General features: G+C 42.3%; 1 protein-coding gene across 2 annotated transcripts in view; it reads left to right on the top strand.

The window, feature by feature from the left end:
* Window positions 1–17,651, top strand: part of LOC148481887 (solute carrier organic anion transporter family member 3A1) — a 92,329-nt gene extending 74,678 nt beyond the window's left edge. For both annotated transcript variants that reach the window (XM_088452855.1, XM_088452856.1), the window contains exons 8-9: window positions 12,206–12,270; window positions 17,188–17,651. In XM_088452855.1, coding sequence (XP_088308981.1) covers window positions 12,206–12,270; window positions 17,188–17,567 — 445 coding nt within the window. In that variant the 3' untranslated portion in view covers window positions 17,568–17,651. The remainder of the gene's footprint in view (window positions 1–12,205; window positions 12,271–17,187) is intronic.
* Window positions 17,652–19,562: the final 1,911 nt, after the last annotated feature.

Genomic DNA, 19,562 nt, shown 5'->3' on the forward strand with positions numbered 1-19,562 from the left:
GTAACACTGTCACTTACCTTTCAAGTTACAGAGCAGCACACGGGGGTTTATGGAAAGGTAAGTATAACTAAATTTGGGTGCAGGGTATGCAGTGTGGGCCCCTCTGGACCTAGGGGCCCGCGTGCACCACACACCCTGCACCCATTATAAACATGCCCCTGCTCAGCACTACCGAGTCATGCCACGGCATGGCGTGACTATAAGGGCTGTTTAACGGCAAGGAAGTAAGATGTATGTAGACAAATCATGTAAAATGGCATATTGTCTCATTTAACCAACTTACTGTCGCCCATACAACCTGCAAGTTTAATGTTTATTTAGGCCATTTTAGCTGTAACTTGCCTCAAACTCCCTACATGTGTACGCACAGAAAGACTCTCATCTCAATTTAACATCTTGGGACTAATAGATGTTGATCCCTACCTCAGGATAGTCCTGATTCTGAGTCCCACACTGCTGCGACTGCTTTAGCGTTTTTTGCCTTCAGCGACTAATGCTGGTATCACTCCTTTCCCTGGTGGTCAAGTATGCGACTGACTGTACAAGGACTGAGATCCCCACTTTGAGTGCATTCAGAAGCTGTGATACCGCTTGGTGTGTCCTTAGACGCCACCATCTATCTCACCATTGAAACTTGCATCAGCTCAGTGGTAGGTGCAGATTTTCGGTCTGAGTAAGGTCTCCAATGTGAGCGACTTAGAGTCTGTGGACGCAACCAGCTCAACGACCCACCCAAACACTCCCATAACAAACCCACAAGACAGACCATCTCCATGCATCTGATTAGCCACCTTCCAGTCACCACCCAGGAATGCCCACTACATTTCCACTACATTTAATAGTGTGCTTCTCAATTGCAACTGCGGCTCTGTATATACCCAGTGTAACACATGCGCCATACAAGTGTTTAGGGATTTGTGCGCAGTAGCACAAAAATGGCTAAACTCCGTGAACATTGGCATTGCATGCAATTTAGAATTAGGCCCGATAGTGCAATATATTAGGCCACTTATAGCTCAGGTCAAGTGGACAAATCTGCTTTTGAATGGGCACTATAAGATGCAAAGTTTCCTACATCATTTTATCTGCATTTTAAATACTGACGAAACAGGTTTAAGTGAAACAAATGATGCTGTGCATGACAGCCTGGAGAATAAGCTCTGCTTTACACTGCATTGGATAAGATGACTCGCACATGATGTATGTTAAATCCCTTATACACTGGCCAAATGACCCGGGTCATTGCCGTGTCAACCTGGGTTGCGTAAAAGGGACCTGGGTTGGATCCCTGGGTCGAAGGGCCCGGCAACCCAACCCAGGTAGCGAGCAGGGTTGAACACGGGAATGACCCATGTAACCCTGCAGTGTGAACGGGTGATGTCATCTCCAAGTGCCGGCAGTAGAGAACCACACGGGTCGGAGGCTGGCTTTCTGAAAGTGATCTGTCCCGGGTCTGACCCATGTTGGAACCGTGTTCTAAATCATGGGTCAGATTCGGGTATTTGGTGAAAAAGGGGTACTAGTGGTCCACTCATGGGATAACAAATGTGTTGCACTGTTTATTTTGAATTAAACTCTTTCCATCAGTTCTCTATCTCTGTCTCTGAGGGTGCAATTAGCATTTTGATCATTTTCTCCAGCACCTCCTGACTACCTTATAAAGTTCTATAGGAAAATCTGCAATTTTGGAGGTAAACTTACTAAAGCTCGATTTGAATCGATGTTGTGTTTCAGGGGCTAAATTACGCATTTACTAATTTATTTAATGTATTTAACAGTACATTTACTAACAGGCAATGTTTTTTATATAGACTTTTAAGTTTTAGTAATTGTGTGATATAACCCCTGAAACACAATGTCGATGTTGATCAATTTTAATCTATTAAAATCGACCTTTAGTAAATTTACCCCTTGGTGTACTGTAATAAGCTGTAATGTGTGAAAATGCAGATCGCTCTTACACATCACCGTTAAGTTACCGAGTAAATCCAAGTAAAACCGAGCCTGCACATCCCTAAGTTAAGTATAGTGCTCAATGGGAGTCACCATGACAGTATGTAGGTTTATGTGCTCATAGTCTCTGCCTGCACTATCTTAACTGTACTACATGCCCATTTCAGCAAAACTCACTGTTTCGGTGGTAAGAATTTTACTTTTTTATCTAAAGATGGGAAAATCACAGACTGGAGGAAAAACTCACTGCTTAGACTCCATTTGTTTTCTTCTTAACCATATACAGTAAACTGTAAAGCACATTAATATTATTATAATTTAAACGTCTGGCGTTGTTATTTTGCCATAGATATTGACACTGTCTTAAGCATTCTAAATGCTTTATGCATGTAAACATAGATATTAGTGTAGAACATTAATGATACTATATACAATGGGACTGAACCAGCTTATATTAATTTGCACTGAGAAGGGGCAGGATTGTTTTCTAATTACTGATAGATTTCAGCTGGTGTAGTGGCTTTCCATGCCTTTTTGCACCTCCCTTTCTTTGGAATCGGTATGTTATACCGCTGGACCTAAGCCCGGCGGATGAAATACCGATGCCGGAAGGTTGGCAGATGGAGATCCCGACAAGGTAAGTATTAACCTCATCCCTACCCCTCTCCCCCATCTAACCCTAACCCTCCCTTTGTGGTGCCTAACCCTAACCTCTCCTCTAGTGCCTAAGCCTAACCTCCCCCCAGTAGTGCCTAAACCTAACCCCCCTCCCCGCACCCTAAACCTAACCCTCCCAGGTGGTGCCTAACTCTAACCTTCCCTGGGGTTGCCTGATGCTAACCCTCCCTTCCCCTAGTCTAAACCTAACCCTCCCCAAACCCCCCCCCTAACAGCTCCCGATGCCCGGCTTACCCACGTTCGGTATGTCGAGATTTCAGCGTGGGGCTAATGATAGGCATCGGTATTTAGACACCTATGATTAGTCCCATGCCGGGCTTTCACTGTAGAGAAGCCAGCGGTCGGCATTTCAACTTCCGGCTTCCTGACTACATCTCTGTTCTTCATGTGTTCAATACTTTTTCCCTGTGTCATTTCACATTATTACACATAACTTAATTTATGGACATCTATGGTTTGCTTTCTTTGCATGTGTTGTTGCTGACATTTGGTGAAAGTTTCATTACAATAGCCCCATTACAAATATATTTACTGAGAAAAATGTTGATGTGTTCAATACTTATTTTACTCACTGTATATGACTTAACTCGGAGAGTATCCAGCAATGCATCTCTCTCTTTGCTAGCCATCATTGCCAGGAATATCTAATGCCATCCTGAGATGGTGTTAGCTAGTGGTAAAAAGAGAGGTTTCTCTCCGGTTATCCTCTTAGTTAATTGTTTGAAGCTGAGGTAAGCCCTTCCTCTAGCCTTTCATATATCAACTTCAGAAATCGACCTCCTCATCTCATCCCATCTCATCTCATCCCCCTCATCACAGCACCTCACATCCCCTTCATCACAGCTCCTCTCATCCCCCTCATCACAGCCCCTCACAGCACCCCTCATCACAGCCCCTCTCATCCCTCTCATCACAGCCACTCACAGCACCCTTCATCATAGCCCCTCACAGCACTCATCATCACAGCTCCTCTCATCCACTTCATCACAGCCCCTCTCATCCGCCTCATACAGCCCCTCTCATCCCCCTCATCACAGCCCCTCACAGCACCCTTTATCACAGCCCCTCACAGCACCCATCATCACAGCCCCTCACAGCACCCATCATCACAGCCCCTCTCATCCCCCTCATCACAGCCCCTCACAGCACCCATCATCACAGCCCCTCAAAGCACCCATCATCACAGCCCCTTACAGCACCCTTCATCACAGTCCCTCACAGCACCCATCATCACAGCTCCTCTCATCCCCTTCATCACAGCCCCTCTCATCCCCCTCATCACAGCCCCTCTCATCCCCCTCATCACAGCCCCTCACAGCACCCATAATCACAGCCCCTCACAGCACCCATCATCACAGCCCCTCACAGCACCCCTAATCCTCACAAGATAGATGACTACCACATTATTTCTCTTTGCACAAAGACTGGAGAAAGGCATTAAAATACATCCAGTGGCATTCTTTGGTTTTGTCTGCTTGTCACCTATTGAACTAATTAAAATGAACTGGAGAGAGGAGACAATTGAACACTGCGCTAGCAGAGTGCCGAGCAGCTGTGTGTGTTGCTGTAAAGAGATTGGAAAGAATTAATTGCCCTGTGGGAAACAGTGAAAAATAAACTGTGCAGTTCCTACACCTCTAACACAGTGACAGTGACAGAAGTGGACGCCCTAGATATGTGGACTGCAACAACTTCTAAAAGTAATCAATTGTAGGATTCTTTAAAAGGTTAGAGCTCCACTGGGGAATGTGTCACTCTGGTTGAAGCACTCCAAGAGTAGCTTTGAGTTTATTGTTTCTAAGATGGTGCAGTTGTCAATTCATAACAACAATCAAGAATAGAGTAGAATGAGGCAGAGTGAGGTAGATGTCTCAAAAAAAAGGAAGTAGTTTAAAAATGTACTTATTTTGGCTGGGATTAAGGATCATTATGAACTGCAAAAATATGAGGTCATTCAGTACATTTCATTTTGCTCAAATGTGTTTAATTATTTATACAAGCGTGCGCATAAGCCGGTACAGGGGGTGCCTCAACGAGACCTCCCTCCCACTGGATCATGGACTACCCCTTCCCCCACCACTTCCCCCTTTCCAGACACACTACTGCCTGCCCATGTCGCCCAAGTGAATAGTCTATGTTCTGCTGGTGGGGGAGGGTAGATTAGTCCATGACCTGGCAGGGGAGGGGGGGGGGTCCTGTTACAGCACCCCCAGTGCCAGCTTCTGTGAATACCTATGATTACTTAGCAATTAGCACACAACCCACATTCAGATTTGTGGAACTTCTCCCATAAAAATGATCTATGTAACTATGGATCTCAATTAGAAACACCATAATGATGCTCTTAAAATAAAGAACACACACACAGCATTGATGAACATATGGCCACATCTTTTAATTTATTGTTTACCATATCCTTAAGAGGAAGGGTATAAATCTTTACCCAAGTGTCACCAAAGAGATTACAGTTTAAACTAGAGATGCGCGGTTCGGTTTTACTCGGATTTACTCCGATATGTTCGGATCTCAAAAACGTTATCATATTGGCTATCCGGCTGTCACGTGTTTTGGTTAGCCAATAAGAGAAATCCAAACTAATCCAAACTTGCGATAATTCGGCGATAAGAACCGAATAAAACCAAACCCGCACATCTGTAGTTAAAACCAATGCCAGCTAATTAAATGGCATGGGTCACATAAACTCCTATCCACTCCAAGTGGTGACTAACCCATGGTAACCCTTAATGACTGCCAATTACCAGAGTTTCCTCCAAACTCAAACAGTACTACTTTTCCAGGGACAACAATAAGCCCCCCACCTCCCCTTAACCACCACAAAATTACTATTTTACATTTTTATTTGGCCTCTGCTCCCAGCCCGGAAAACTGCACCCTCCATTTCTTCCTGTGACATCTGGAATGTCCCTGGCTGTTTTTTCAGAACTACTCACAGAAATTAAACTTTCAACCTCTGTATTGATGAACTGTTAAAATTTCCTGCCATCTTCCCATATGCATTGCTTTTAAAAAATATCTCTTGTACCACTTACCATATTATAATAACACTATACTTTCCACCTGTACTGGTGGTGGACCCTTACTGTGAATACTTCTGGGCTGCCCTTTTCCAACTGCCACCTTATTTCTCATTTGCCCACACCACAATCATCTGCTTAAATCTTAGGATCCACATAATACATGATCTAATTAGCTGGAACATGCCAGACTATTTCGTGTAGGATACTTGCCAGCACTGCTTGACCAGTGCACATGGAGACCTGAAAAATAAATAAGTGCATAGGAGAGAGTGAGGAATGTCACCAGGGCTTATCTTCAGCTTCATCTATTTCCTTAAAAATATTTTGGCAGAAAGTATTCAGTTTAGCACCAGTCAGTTTTCTGCAGTGGCAATTCTGTCATGGAGCTGGAGAAATGTATAAGGACATTTGTTTTGCAGAAGCCGACAGAATTCTTTTAAAGTATTTCTTCACAGTAATCACAAGATTGCATACTATACATTGAGTCATCTTGGTTACCAGCATCCTAAACCTGTCTGTGGGATGCCTGCCACAGGAATAAGTAGCTTTTTACCTCACTGTTATTCCATCATCTCCCATAATACTGAACCTCCTCTGACTACTCATAACATGAAGTGTATTGAGCATCAGGCGATATTCTTCAAAGGAGTAAACACAGCTGGGCACACACTTTAAAACTGCATGAAAAGAAACTATTTTTTTTTTCTTGTACAATAAAATAATTCAAGAGCGCATGGTACTACAAACATGGCTAATATTAAGACCTCTGTATGGATTTTTCAAGGAAGATAAGGCGCGATACATACTTTCTGTCAAGAAAGAATGTAGTTAAATGGAAATGGTTAGAAATCTTTAAAGTAGAGGTGTTTAATATGTCCTGCTAATTTGATCATGGTGCATTACCCTTGCAATTATTTGGATATATATATAGTGTACTAGCTGAAGTACCCAGTATTGCCTGGTTTATAATCTTCAAGTTATTAAGTTTTATTATGTTATGTCGTCCAAGTCCATCCAATGGAAGACCCAGAACAGGCTCCCTGGGTCAAAGTTCTGCCTGGCACACTCCACTGTGAGGTCTGACCGGGACTGTAACCCCCTAGTATGTCTACTGGGATTCAATGTTAGTTCTCTGTGAAGTTTTAGTCCAAATTATATGATGTTTTCCAAAACCATCCAGTGGGAGGACCAGAACAGGCTCCCTGGGTCAAACTTCTGCCCTGTGCACTCCGCCATGAGGACCGGGAACCGAAACCACTCCATTAGGCATTCCAGACCAATTGCCACCCCTCTGTGAAGTTTTCATCCAAATCCATCCAGTGGAAGGAGGTCCAGTAGAGGTTCCCCAGGACAAAGTTCTGCCCAATGTCCCCGGGTGAAAGTTCTGCCCAGCGTACACCAACGGGAGATCCGACTGGGACCTCAACCTCCTAGTATGTCTTCTGGGATCCAATGTTACCACTCTGTGAAGTTTTCATCCAAATCCATCCAGTGTAAGGCTCAGAACAGGCTCCCCGGGTCAAAGTTTTACACAGTGTATACCAACAGGAGGTCCGAACCTGGCCAGGATCCTAAAACCTGGCCTGGATCCAAATGGACCACCTCAGGTTAGTTTCATCCCAATCAGTGCAGAGTTGTACGAATACATAATGGACAGAGGGACAAACATGCAAACAAACAGACCAATGATTCTTATATTTAAGATGGGTCTGTATCTCGCTGTGACTGCGATTTAATTATGTGTGCCTATGAGCAGTACACTAAATGTTGTTTTAATTGGAATCTGTGTCACAGCACCAGTAATGTTTCCTTTGGTTTCTAAGGTAGCACAGAACAATGTATCTTCCTTTATAGTTCAGTCTAATGTAATGCAAGTCTGCTACATCGCTATCATTAACTAAGGTCTAGACTGATTTGCTTCCATGTCTCTAGGGAAGAAGGATGATTACATGGGCGTTGAGATCTGACACACTCCCCCGTTCACAATGAAAGGCTCTGCAGATCTCCTCTTATGAAGAATGGTGTATACCTGCCCACACAATATTTCAAACTACATTAACTACTGATTCAAAAGAGATTTCCAATGACAAATCTGTGTCAGGGCTACAAAGCTCTCCCATGCTGATATTTAATTCAATGGCTTGCATTGGATTCACTACAAGCCATTATTGTTATTAATATGGCACTTATCAACTTATCAACACTGTACAGTTTTAAGAGATACAGAGGTGAGAGAAGATCACACAATAGAGCTCTTTAGTAAATGCTTAGAGCATTACTATTTTACAGGCATTGGGTGGGCTGAGATAAAAATATTTAAACATTATTTGATTTTACAGTTTAAAAATACTGTCCCTTCTGCTCGGCTTTCAGTATAATATGCTAGTGTTACTCATTTGTTACCACAGCGCACATGTTTTATATAACAAGATAATGACCTAAGGGTGTCAGGAAAAAAAAGGTGATACTCTTCATGATTCAAGAAAGTTTGTTAACCACTGGTATATACTGTTCAAGAGGTCACTTACCTGGTCCTGACGATTGCAGCAGTTTCCGGGTCCTGGAGTGTATGTGACCATAACTTCTGGCCAGACCACTGATGGAGCAGAAGTTGAGGTGAGTATTTTACCCTAATCCCTACCCCTAACTCTTCCCCTTAATGACTGACCATAACCCCCCCCCCCCCGCAGCCTAACACTAACCCATCCAGCGGCGCCCAACTTGCGGTACTCTGGAAATGTCAACATTTCACATGGCAACATTTCAGGCGACAACATTTTGAACATGTTGACATTCCAAGGATGTGTTGACATTGTGGTGTCGGCATTATGATTGTTGGCACGGTGACTGTCAACCATGTGACTGGGTCCCATTTACCGCACACATGTGTGTTTGTGATAATTTATTTCTTTTTTCCATACTTGCTGACTTTTTATCTGGGATGCCGGATAAGGAAAGCCAGGTGGGAGGTGCGATTTGCAGCATTGTACAGGTTGTGTATGTGTGTGTGGGGAGGGGGAAGATGTTGAAATTATAATGTATGTCACCGCAGTTTGTGTCATAGAGCCCCGTGGACCACCCACTTCTCTGGGGAAGTGTGTGTATCCAGGAGGCTCGGCTATTGTCTCAGGAGTCTGAAAGTTCTCTAAAATCCAGGGAAATTCTACAAAGAGTAGTCATGCAAGCTTTAATTAAGTGACATATCAGACTGTGTACTATACAACGCCTGAAGCCTAAGTAGTCTCAAATGCTAGCAATATAAATATATTCAGTTCTAAAATAACGGCTATCACTTGATCTCCATTTTTTTCTGCCTTTATCAATGACTGACTGATACAACCCTTCGTTGCTGAGTAACACAAAACATCCACAGTTTCCAAACATAATGACTATTTTTTTATTTCCCAGTGACCCCATTAGCTGATGTTAGCAGTGCTGATAAATTCCAGAACTTATTATGCAGCTCCAGATGTAATTAGATGTGAAGCCGTCGCTGCTAAAATCCCAGTAATGATTTTTGAAGAGGTTACAACTCCACCCTGATTGGCAGAAAAGTGTCGCTGAAGGGTCCATTAATTAAAGTAGTGTGATAATAATCAATGTTCCTATGCTGTTTTGTATTGTTTATCTGCTCTCTACTCAACTATATTTTATAGATAGGTAGACACACACGGCGGTGCAAGGTTTCTCGGCACCCTAGGTGAAACTTCAGCCTACTGCCCCTATTACCACCACCAATACCCACTTCCAAGCCCCTCAGGTGAAAGTGTAGAGACGTCATTTTATAAGTTGCACAGCCATCTCCTGCAACATGGGAGATACAGGGGAGTAGAGTGCGCAGAGAGAGTGGAACTCGTGCTCTGAGCTCCTGCTCCGGCAAGGGGTGCCATTCGGGTCACATTTTTTTTCTGGTTACAACTGACCACATGGGATCGTTTCCCAATCCCCGGCAGTACATAGCAGAGATGACCCCATTGATGTCCAGGATTCACTGGCCACCAGCCTGGTCTGTACCTCCTCCCTTCTGCTCCACCCCGCCTCCATCCAGCTCCATCACTCCTCCCCCTAGCCTGTCTATAAATTTGCCTCAACTTGGCTGGTCCATACCACTGAATAGTCACCCGGACTCTGATTTGTCTGTTTGTGAAACCTTGGATTCAGCCAGAGCCAGCTATCCAGACAACATGGTGGTGCGGGCATGAGGAAGGGGGTTGCACCCCAAAATGCTGCCTGATATGTCACCCTGAAAATATTTTTTTTTCGTTTATGACAGTCTCCGAGTGCCATCTCTTCACTTTGTATGTTGTTCCTATCATTTGGACGAGCAGCTGAGTATGTTGACCAGTTTGAGAGTGCCGGCATAATTGGGAAATATATATATATATATATATATATATATTATGGTCAAAACAACTGCCACTCACAGTCACATTCACCACAAGGTTTCAGAGACAACTGTGGTCTGTGATCAACATTTCAGTCCTCTGGGAACTGTTTATCGTGTTCTTGATAACAGTCCCCAGAGGACTGAAATGTAGATCACAGACCACAGTTGTCTCTGAAACCTTGTGGTGAATGTGACGGAGAGAGCCACAAATTTTTATACCATTTATCTACAAATGCTTTCACATCTTGGAGGGCACCAGAGCAAGTAAGGTATTTTGGAAAAGAATGGAGTGTGTGTGTGTGTGTGTGTGTATATATATATATGAGGTCATGACATCATGCACAAGGGGCAGGGCCGCCAACAACAGGAAGTGCAGCTCAGAGCGGCTGCACAGACTGCGGGGAGCCTGCCTGAAGCGTCCAAAGTGCGCTCCTGGTGGCACTGCAGTAGCGATCTTGGCTGCAATGTGTTGTTTCAGGCACCCTGCTAGCCAGAAGAAAGGAATGTGGGGCAGCTACTCTCCCGCCCCCAGAGCCCTGCCCTCTGTGTGATGGCACTGATCGCACATCCCTAGTTATGGCCCTACACACACGGGAGGGTGTTGGGGAAAGAGGGCGAACAAGTATAATACCTAATCTAATACTAAACCCTATTGTTTACTTATATTTCCTTTTAAATTCCCCCCACATGCTGGACATGCCCGCTTCCTGGCACACTTCAGGACAAGGGAAAGGGATGCCATAGAATACACATGCTCTTGGGCGCCATGGCTAGACACTGCACCTCTGCAGGGAAATCCTTAATTTTGAGATATGCAGACTTAAGTGGCGTCACCCCAAGATCCATGCACCCTAGGCAGCTGCTTAAAGCTGCCTAATGGCAGAGCCAGCAGTGTAGACACATAGATATGAAGATAAATGGTAGAGACAAATTATTTTCTCAAAAATGTGCCACAAAAATTAAAGTTTTGTGTTTATCACTGAATTCCCCCTGTCATTTTGTTCCATATGGAACTTTGAGTCCTACCTCAACTAAACCACATAATGAATTTCTTTGGAGAGTCTATGTTTCAAGAACAAAATGGCTGTAGTTGTGGAGGAGTAGAAGTATGCACGGAGAGAGGGAAGGTATGACCACTGGCAGCTTTGCAATTGCGATCCTTGTTATTATGCAAATGCAGCAGGAGGTGTATGACACCCTCTGCTGCATTTGCGATCTCAGCAGTGCGATAGAGGTTGCAGGCTGGGATCACCATCGCAACCATTGGTGGTCGATGGTCGCAATGGTGGACGGTGTTGGACATCCGGCTAGCTGAGTAAGCCTCATCTTATTCAGACTGGCCGGCTTGCGATCCCAGGACACTGTGTTGATCCTGGACTGGCCACTCACAAGAGACACACACCATGAAATTATAACTTTATTACACTCTGACATACTCACCTACAATCCCTGGACACATCCTCTTGTCCATGTAGGCATCCACATCTTCTTAAAACAAAAAAACGCCAATCCTCTAAGGACGGTACTTCCTGAATGATAGCTCACTGAGTTGTCATTTATCGATGACAATAGTGAGTTGTAGTAAGATGTCATTAATCTAAAAAAATAAAGATAACTAAAATTATTTGATTATCAATTTTTGTTGGGTCATACCTTACATGCTAATGGCAGCCCAGATTTCTTGTTTGGGTAAGAGGTGGTTTGACAAAATATATCTTAAGTACTTACACTATCTTAAACAGTTCTATATTGCTTGACTACCATTTATGGGGGCTAGTTTTACATTGCAAACGTGTCACAACAACATTTTGATATACAAAGCACCCCTCTCAGCGCCGGAGATACTCTCCTGTTTTTAATTCTGATTTATCCATTTTTTCATAGGTTACATTACATCACTCTTTTATTCATGTCCACACATTTCTGTGGTTAATGGGTCTGTTCCTACCACTGCACTATACTCGTGTGTGGAGTTGGGGTGTTTGCATGTGTTACCTGCAGGTGTTCTGGTTTACGCCAGTAGTCTAAAAACATGCTATTAGGTTAACATTAATGTTTGCTTCACTATAAAGCGATGTATAAGAAGTTGGCACTGTATATTGATTAATGATAATAATAATTCACCCTTGCTCTTCTTTCCCCTGTGCAGGGCTGTAAGTCCGGAACTCAAGTCATATGCTCTGGGAGTTCTGTTCCTTCTGCTGCGTTTGATTGGTAAGTCTCAGAAAAGAATGTAATTTACATATAGTACAGATTGTAAGCTTAGAGCATTTTGAAACAAATCACTCTTTCCTGCTCTCTCTCCCTCCCTCTCTCATTCGCTCTGCCTCTCTCTCCTTTCCTCCCTCTGCGCAAGTTGGGACTGACCCGTCAATATAGGGACAGATGAGAGATATGCGATCATAGTGTGGATTAGGATACAGAGCGATTGACAGACAGTGTTTTTTTATGGGAGGCAATGGCGGGATGGCTTAAAAAACGCAGATGTGTCGGGAGCGTTTCGGCAGCGTATCGTAGCCAGTGACTGTGTCCTTGTACGCAGCTGTCCTGGCCCAGCAGAGTAGTTGCGATGGACATTCTGAGCATAGGGATGCTTAGAGGTCTGATGGTGCAGCCGATGTTCATAAGATGGTGCGTCTTTGTAAGCAAGCGGCGGATCTGAGAAGCCGGCAGTGGGCGTCTCTGTACAAAAGACGATGGCACGTCTGCTCAGACCTGCTGCGTACGAAGACACAACAGCGACACAATTAGTGTCCACCCATAAATCAGTCTCTCTCTCCCTCTATCATACAGTATACAGAATATTCACTAGGGTATATCTATTAAATCAATGGAGCGGTTGTACCATGGCCCTCTCTATGTTGAAGCAGGCAAGCCTAATATATTTTAGTCACTAGTATATTCATAGTTTTATTATGATGTGGTTAGCGTAGGAAAAATTACTGTTAAAAATAAATAAAAAAAATGAATGGCTACCAAATAGACTACTTATAAGATTCAGATACAACAAGCTTTCTTTTCCCAACAAGAAATATGTTTTTCTTAATTTCAAGAATGAGTAACCCTCTAGGCAAGACCTAGACAGCCTGTGGCTGTCTAGATTCTGTGAAACTACAAGTCCCACCTGTCAGTTATCTGGTAGAGCATGCCGTAGTATCATATCTCCTGGAGAGACACAGCTTTCCCAGGCATTTTCGCAAACTGTCAGTTGTATTATTGAGAATATCGCAGTTTTCTGTACTTGTACCTTGTGTACCCATAATTCTAAGAATTTGCCCTACAGACAAATTACTGTTACTGCAATGCCCTGCACATTTCCAGATTTATTTTATCTATAAATATTTATACTGTATAGGGCATATATTATACAACGCTTGTCCCAGTGAAGCTTACAGTCCATATTCCCTACCACATGGACACACATACACACTAGGGTTACTCCTTGTCAGACACCAATAAACCTACCAGCATGCTTTTGGATTATGGGAAAAAATTGGAGCACTTGGAAGAAACCCATACAAACATGTGAGGACTTACAAACTCCACTTATGTAGGGCCCTGGTTGGCATTGAACCCATAACCACATTGCTGTGAGGCAGCAAAGCTAACTGTTGTACCACCATGATTAAGAAATTAAAGAAAGGTAAGCATTTTCATACTTTGAATGTTAAAAATTATTTTAATCACATTTCATGGACTTTAAAAACTTACCTGCTAACGTTTAAGCTGGGTATACACTAGTCGATATGTCGTCCACATATCGCCCACAACGACCAGTGTGTACTGGCTATGTCGCTCATGCGCATCGTCAGCGACATAGCCCGTCGGGCCTGCATGTAGGTCCAGCGGGCGATATCGTCAACGGTTCCGTCGCTGTCGGCATCGGCAAGTGTGTATGCACTTGCCTATGCCGGCATCCCCACCGGGTCCCATTGCGCTCGATATTGCGCTCAGTACACATCGTTTAGTGAGATATGAGTGATCAGGAGAAAATAAGCCCAGCTCCATCAGCCCAAACAGCCCCAGATACTTCCACCAGTGATGGAATCTCTGTCTCATTCGATATCCACAAATCAGGAATGGGACAGTTGGGAGGTATGGTGAGGACTTTTGAACCACTCAGTGCCTTCTTCGTCTTCCTGCACTGGGGCATATCTACAGTATCTGTATCTTCCGATTCACCAACGCTAAATGGTAATACAAATTAAACAAAGCAATGGAGTGGTTGTACCATCGTCCTCTCTTGCTATGTTACTGCTGGCAGCAAAATACACTTTTTTTTTTTTACTTATTTTTATTCAGAAAGGAGCAAATAAAAATAATACAGAAATCGTACAATAACCAATATAATGTACATAAAAATACAATAATTGGCAAATACACAAAATCATAAAATATATAATGAAAAAAAATAAAGTATCTGGCAATTAAAACAAAAGCCCAGCCTCATATACTTTTGTCCTTTTTAAAGTCATACATTTATTATAATTTAGGTAGCAAAAGCAAATTTTAGAAATAAAATAAAATAGGGCCACTAAATGGACTCATTATAATATTCAGCTGTTTCAAACACGACAAGCTTGCTTTTCTCAACAAGAAATATGTTTTTCCTCAGTACAATGTACTGTAACTTAACAGATCTGGCATGTTAAATACTGAGCTGAATTTATAGAGTAGTGTTTTCCCATGCATCCCAAAGCAGATTAGATTTAGCTATAAAAAAACAACACAAAAATAACATTGAGGCCATTACGAGATCACAAGGTTTAATTTATGATTTAGAAGTCATCTTTGCTACACTGTGGGTGATGTTCGCAATTATAATAATTGAGCAATAATTTTACATGTGTTACCGAGAGCAAATAGGAAAACATAATGATAAACCGTAATAGTTGTACAAGCTTCAAACCTTTTAATATTACTTTTCAACAGCAGGATTGAAAGTAAATTATTGTTCATTCCGTTATTACCCATTACAATTACACTAATGACTCCTTGCGATGTAAATATACAGTTACACGTCAACTCATTTTGTTGCTGGGCAATAATTATATGTAAAGGTACCTAAACTGTCAGCAAAAGTGACCATTAGAAACTAGAATCGTGTAAGCGCAGCTCTCCAGCATTCTGCAAAGTTGGCTCCGATTTGTCTGTGTTCTAAGATTCTGTTTTGATGGGACAGTCCCAACTTGCGGATATGAGAAGGGATGGGGTTTACATTAAGAGGGAGGTATGACATCACTAACTCTCTTACAGAAATTCCATATTAATTGTTTTCCATATTTGAGTAAAGTGCATCTAATGTGATCTTTGAGAACATAACATTTTCTGTAGAACAATTTTTTTTAAATTACCTTAAGAGTAACTTGGAAGTCTGTTTATTATAGGAATGGTATCTTCACTTGAGATAGGATTATTCCCTATTTAAGAAGCCTCAAAGCATTGGCCAGCTACCTCCAGCAATGGCTTCCCCATGATTAGCATGAGGAACCTTATTCTAGGAGGATTATGGCAGTACATGTACTGTAGTACCACTGCAATCCGCTTATCGTTGTCATCTCAGCATGGATGATTTCATTCTCAGAAGGGGAAATAATCCTTTAAATATTATTTTGCTTAAACTAAGTATAGAATCATTCATCTATATATACAAAGTAAATCAATTAATTCTGCTGTGTGTAGGGAAAATTAAACCCCCACAATCCTAACTTTAGCTCAGATGTCTACAGTTCTGATAAGCTTCATCTACTGTATACTGTAAGTTTTTTTCCAACCCAACAGGTTGTAGTCATCAAGCCTTTTGATAAGGGAACCTTAGAGAGACACCATAGATCTGTGTTCTTATCCAGATATTACTTAAGTCATTGAAGAATGAGAGAGACTTTCACATACCGTTTCATGTTTCCAAAATAACAACTGTGTGAGATTTTTCAGTTCGGTGCATCATAGTGAGAAAGTGCCGCATTTAATATGCAATCTCAGTATGAATGCTGAAGGTAGAAATTAGTGAGACTGAATGTAAATCACAAAGACTTGCTGAATAATAATGAGACTTGGCAGGCAGGACACCACGACTAGCTACCGTATCTGGCAGTTATGACAACTGGGTCACCTACTTCCAGCTTCACAAATGTACTCTGGGGATTCTCCGATGTTTAGTAGATTATGAACTGAATTTAGTTCCTTCATGACCAAAGAAATTCAATCAGTTTTTCTTAGCCTCAAATACCTTACTTACACAGTACGTAGCTCCCAGTGCTTATCGGTGTTATATGCCGAATAGCTGGCAAAGTAATATATATTGTTTCAACGCTAAAGGCAACATTTGTTCTGTTTACAAATAAATGGAAACATGTTTTCTATTTCAGAGAGTATATTAGCTATGAGAACAATCCCCTTTAGTTTAAAGCGTCATCTTTATATATGATGATTATACTTGATGATACATTGGATTCGACCGTGCAATGGGCCAGATTACGATGTGGACGGTACTGCACAGCCGCAAGGAAACGGCTGTGTAATACCAAACAAGTAAAACACAAATGCAGCAGGAGGTGTCTTTAGGAAATACTCTGGGCTTGGCATGTCTACAAAATAGGGGTGACACCCCCCCTCGTTTTGAATGACGGTCCTGAGCAGCGCCCCCAGCACCGCCCCTCATACACTGTAGCATGTCAATTATGCTGCAGCTAAGTGGGGACTACTAGCGATCACGCAGGACCCGTTCTGCACATGCAACACGCTACTGGTTATACCCCTTTTCCATTGCCAGCAATAACCCGGGATTTTGCACATAAGAGTGAAAGGGCAGGGTTGAAATAAGCTGGTCGAGTGAAGCAGTGTGAACGGGTAACCGACCCGGGTCCCGTTCTCTGCATAAGAAGAGTCGGTTATTAGAGATGAGATCATCTCCAAGCGCCAGCTCATCACGGAACGCCAATGGCATCATCGACCCAGCATTAGTGATAGCTTGGGGTCGTCTGTCTGACAGGGGTCTCAGCCGGGTTGCTCCCGGGATGGGTGCGTGAACTTCATCCCGGGTGCGAGCCTGCAAAGCAGTGAAAATGTTGCATTATTCTACAAAAAAAGCCAGGAACAGATACCGTAAATTAACTTTTTGTTTTCTTCCAGGCTTTATCCCTCCACCGTTGATATTTGGAGCTGGGATCGATTCCACCTGTTTGTTCTGGAGCACCTTTTGCGGGGAGCAGGGAGCCTGTGCACTGTATGATAATGTTGCCTACAGATACCTTTATGTCAGCATTGCTATAACTCTGAAGTCTTTAGCATTTATCCTTTACACCACAACATGGCAATGCCTGAGGAAAAACTATAAAAGATACATAAAAAACCACGAGGGAGGGCTCAGTACAAGTGAATATTTTGCCTCAACATTGACCTTAGATAACCTCGGCCGAGATTCTATTTCTCAAAATAAACCTAACAGGACAAAATTCATCTATAACCTTGAAGACCATGAATGGTGTGAAAATATGGAATCCGTTTTATAGTAAAAGATGGGTGGCCTGACTCTATCTTTTGTCCACAAGAGATATTATTTATTTTTTAAACGGGAAAAAAATATATATAATTTTGTTTCTTTCAGTCGGACCCTGGACAGTACTTGGTTTACTGAACTATGGGATGGTCTTTGGAAGGAATGAAAGAAATGCAGCTGTTCATTCTCAGGCATGATCTGATCTTCCAGCAGAATGGATACTGCAGCAAGCTGCACGGCTTGTTTTTATTGTAGAGCACTACAGACTCACAACAGTGGCTAAGATGCTAAACAGAGCTGGCAAGATACCAGCGCAGAATTTAGTGAAACCACGCAATGCTATGTTTTGATTGATACAAGCTCAACCCATTTGCTGGGTAATGGCTGACAGCACACTATAAATGCACTTCAAAATCAGCCCTCCTATCGCTGTGAATGGCAGAAAGATCTAGGCTTTAATAAATCCTAATCAACATAATGGCTTTCAAGACATGGACAGATCCAGTTTACCCTTTCTTTAATTTCCTTTTTTTTGCCAGACCCTTGATTGAAATGTAGCCCTGTACTGTCATTAAGGCTCGTATCCCATTATTAATCTTGGTAACGGTTCATGGCTCTCTTTTCAATAGAGTGTGATATTGACCTCCCTGTATCCTGGAAGATTTGAGACTTTCTAAAGTATAATTAATATAGAGGAAATCTTCCCAACAAAGGAGACAGCTTCAAGCCTGACTTAGGAGTTACCTTTAATATTCTGTATGAATGTACATTTTTTTGAGCTGATGCTCACAGAACCTACACACAACTATTTGATGTTCTGTACATCAAAGCACTTTTTCCTATTTAGTTACTTAGGGTTATATTTAATTTTCATATGTATTTTCCGTCTCTATGGCATTTGACTGACAACTGATCCTCTAATGACAAAGATGTGGGACATTTATAAAACTAATAAGATTCTAACCATCAATTTTTCTAGTGCAGTTTAGAAAATGAACGCAAACATCTGATTGGTTGCTGTGGGTTATAGCCATAAGCTATCTCTAATCTATTCACAGTGTTGGGACTGGGAAACTGTGTACTTAGAAATATTTATTTTCTCCTTCCACCATTGCTTTCTAAGCACAAATATGCACTCCTTAGTGCATATTTGCCAAGTCTCCCAAAATGTCTGCGAGACTTTGGGGGACTCTGGAGAGAGTAAACCAGCCTCCCAGTTCCGCCCCTTTTTTACAAAGTGGGTGGTCTGAGGGTTTGATGATGTGTTTCACAGTGAATTGTATAATTGTAGCAACACAGCTCCCTGCAGGGTCGCAATAACACGGTTCATGGCCACACATACAGTACCTTCCATCTAGCCGTCCTCTCCGGCAGTGGGCAGTGTAACAAGTTGGCAAGTATACCTTAATAGGAAAAGCAACAAAATAGAACAAAGGATTGCAGCCATCTTACTTAACTATGTAACTCGGTCAAGATAATGTGGTTTAAACACCTCTTTTCATTTATATATTTCCCACTTGTTCTTTGCTAGAACAGTCTCCGTACTTCTGATTTAGAAACTACAACTGGGGCTTGTTCAGTTAACTGCATTGGCAATCATTTAATATACAGTAGTCTATGTCCTAATTTCTCCAGCCTTATGTTATCAGAAGAAAACAGTATTCACGGTAAGTAGCTACCGAAACACAGAGGTTCCATGTATCAAACCCCTGCATCATGCATTATTTTGCACCTATTTTTAATTTACTGTGTCAGATTCCATGGGATTGTATATAGTAACATGTTGGCCAATGTGGGGATCACAAAATGACAGCTCGAGGCAAGATACAAATCACTATGTAGACAAGTAAATAAAGTCACAATGATTCCTTAGACGCATGACTTTAGAGACGAATGAGGCTGCAATTAATAAAAGCATAGAAAATAATAGTATGAATACATTTAAAGTTTGCATTCCGATCACATCCTCATCATGCATAGCATTTCCAACAAGACACTTCCAGAAGCA

Source organism: Taudactylus pleione, unplaced genomic scaffold, assembly GCF_031769625.1.
Source record: "Taudactylus pleione unplaced genomic scaffold, aTauple2 ptg000556l, whole genome shotgun sequence".
NCBI lineage: Eukaryota > Metazoa > Chordata > Amphibia > Anura > Myobatrachidae > Taudactylus > Taudactylus pleione.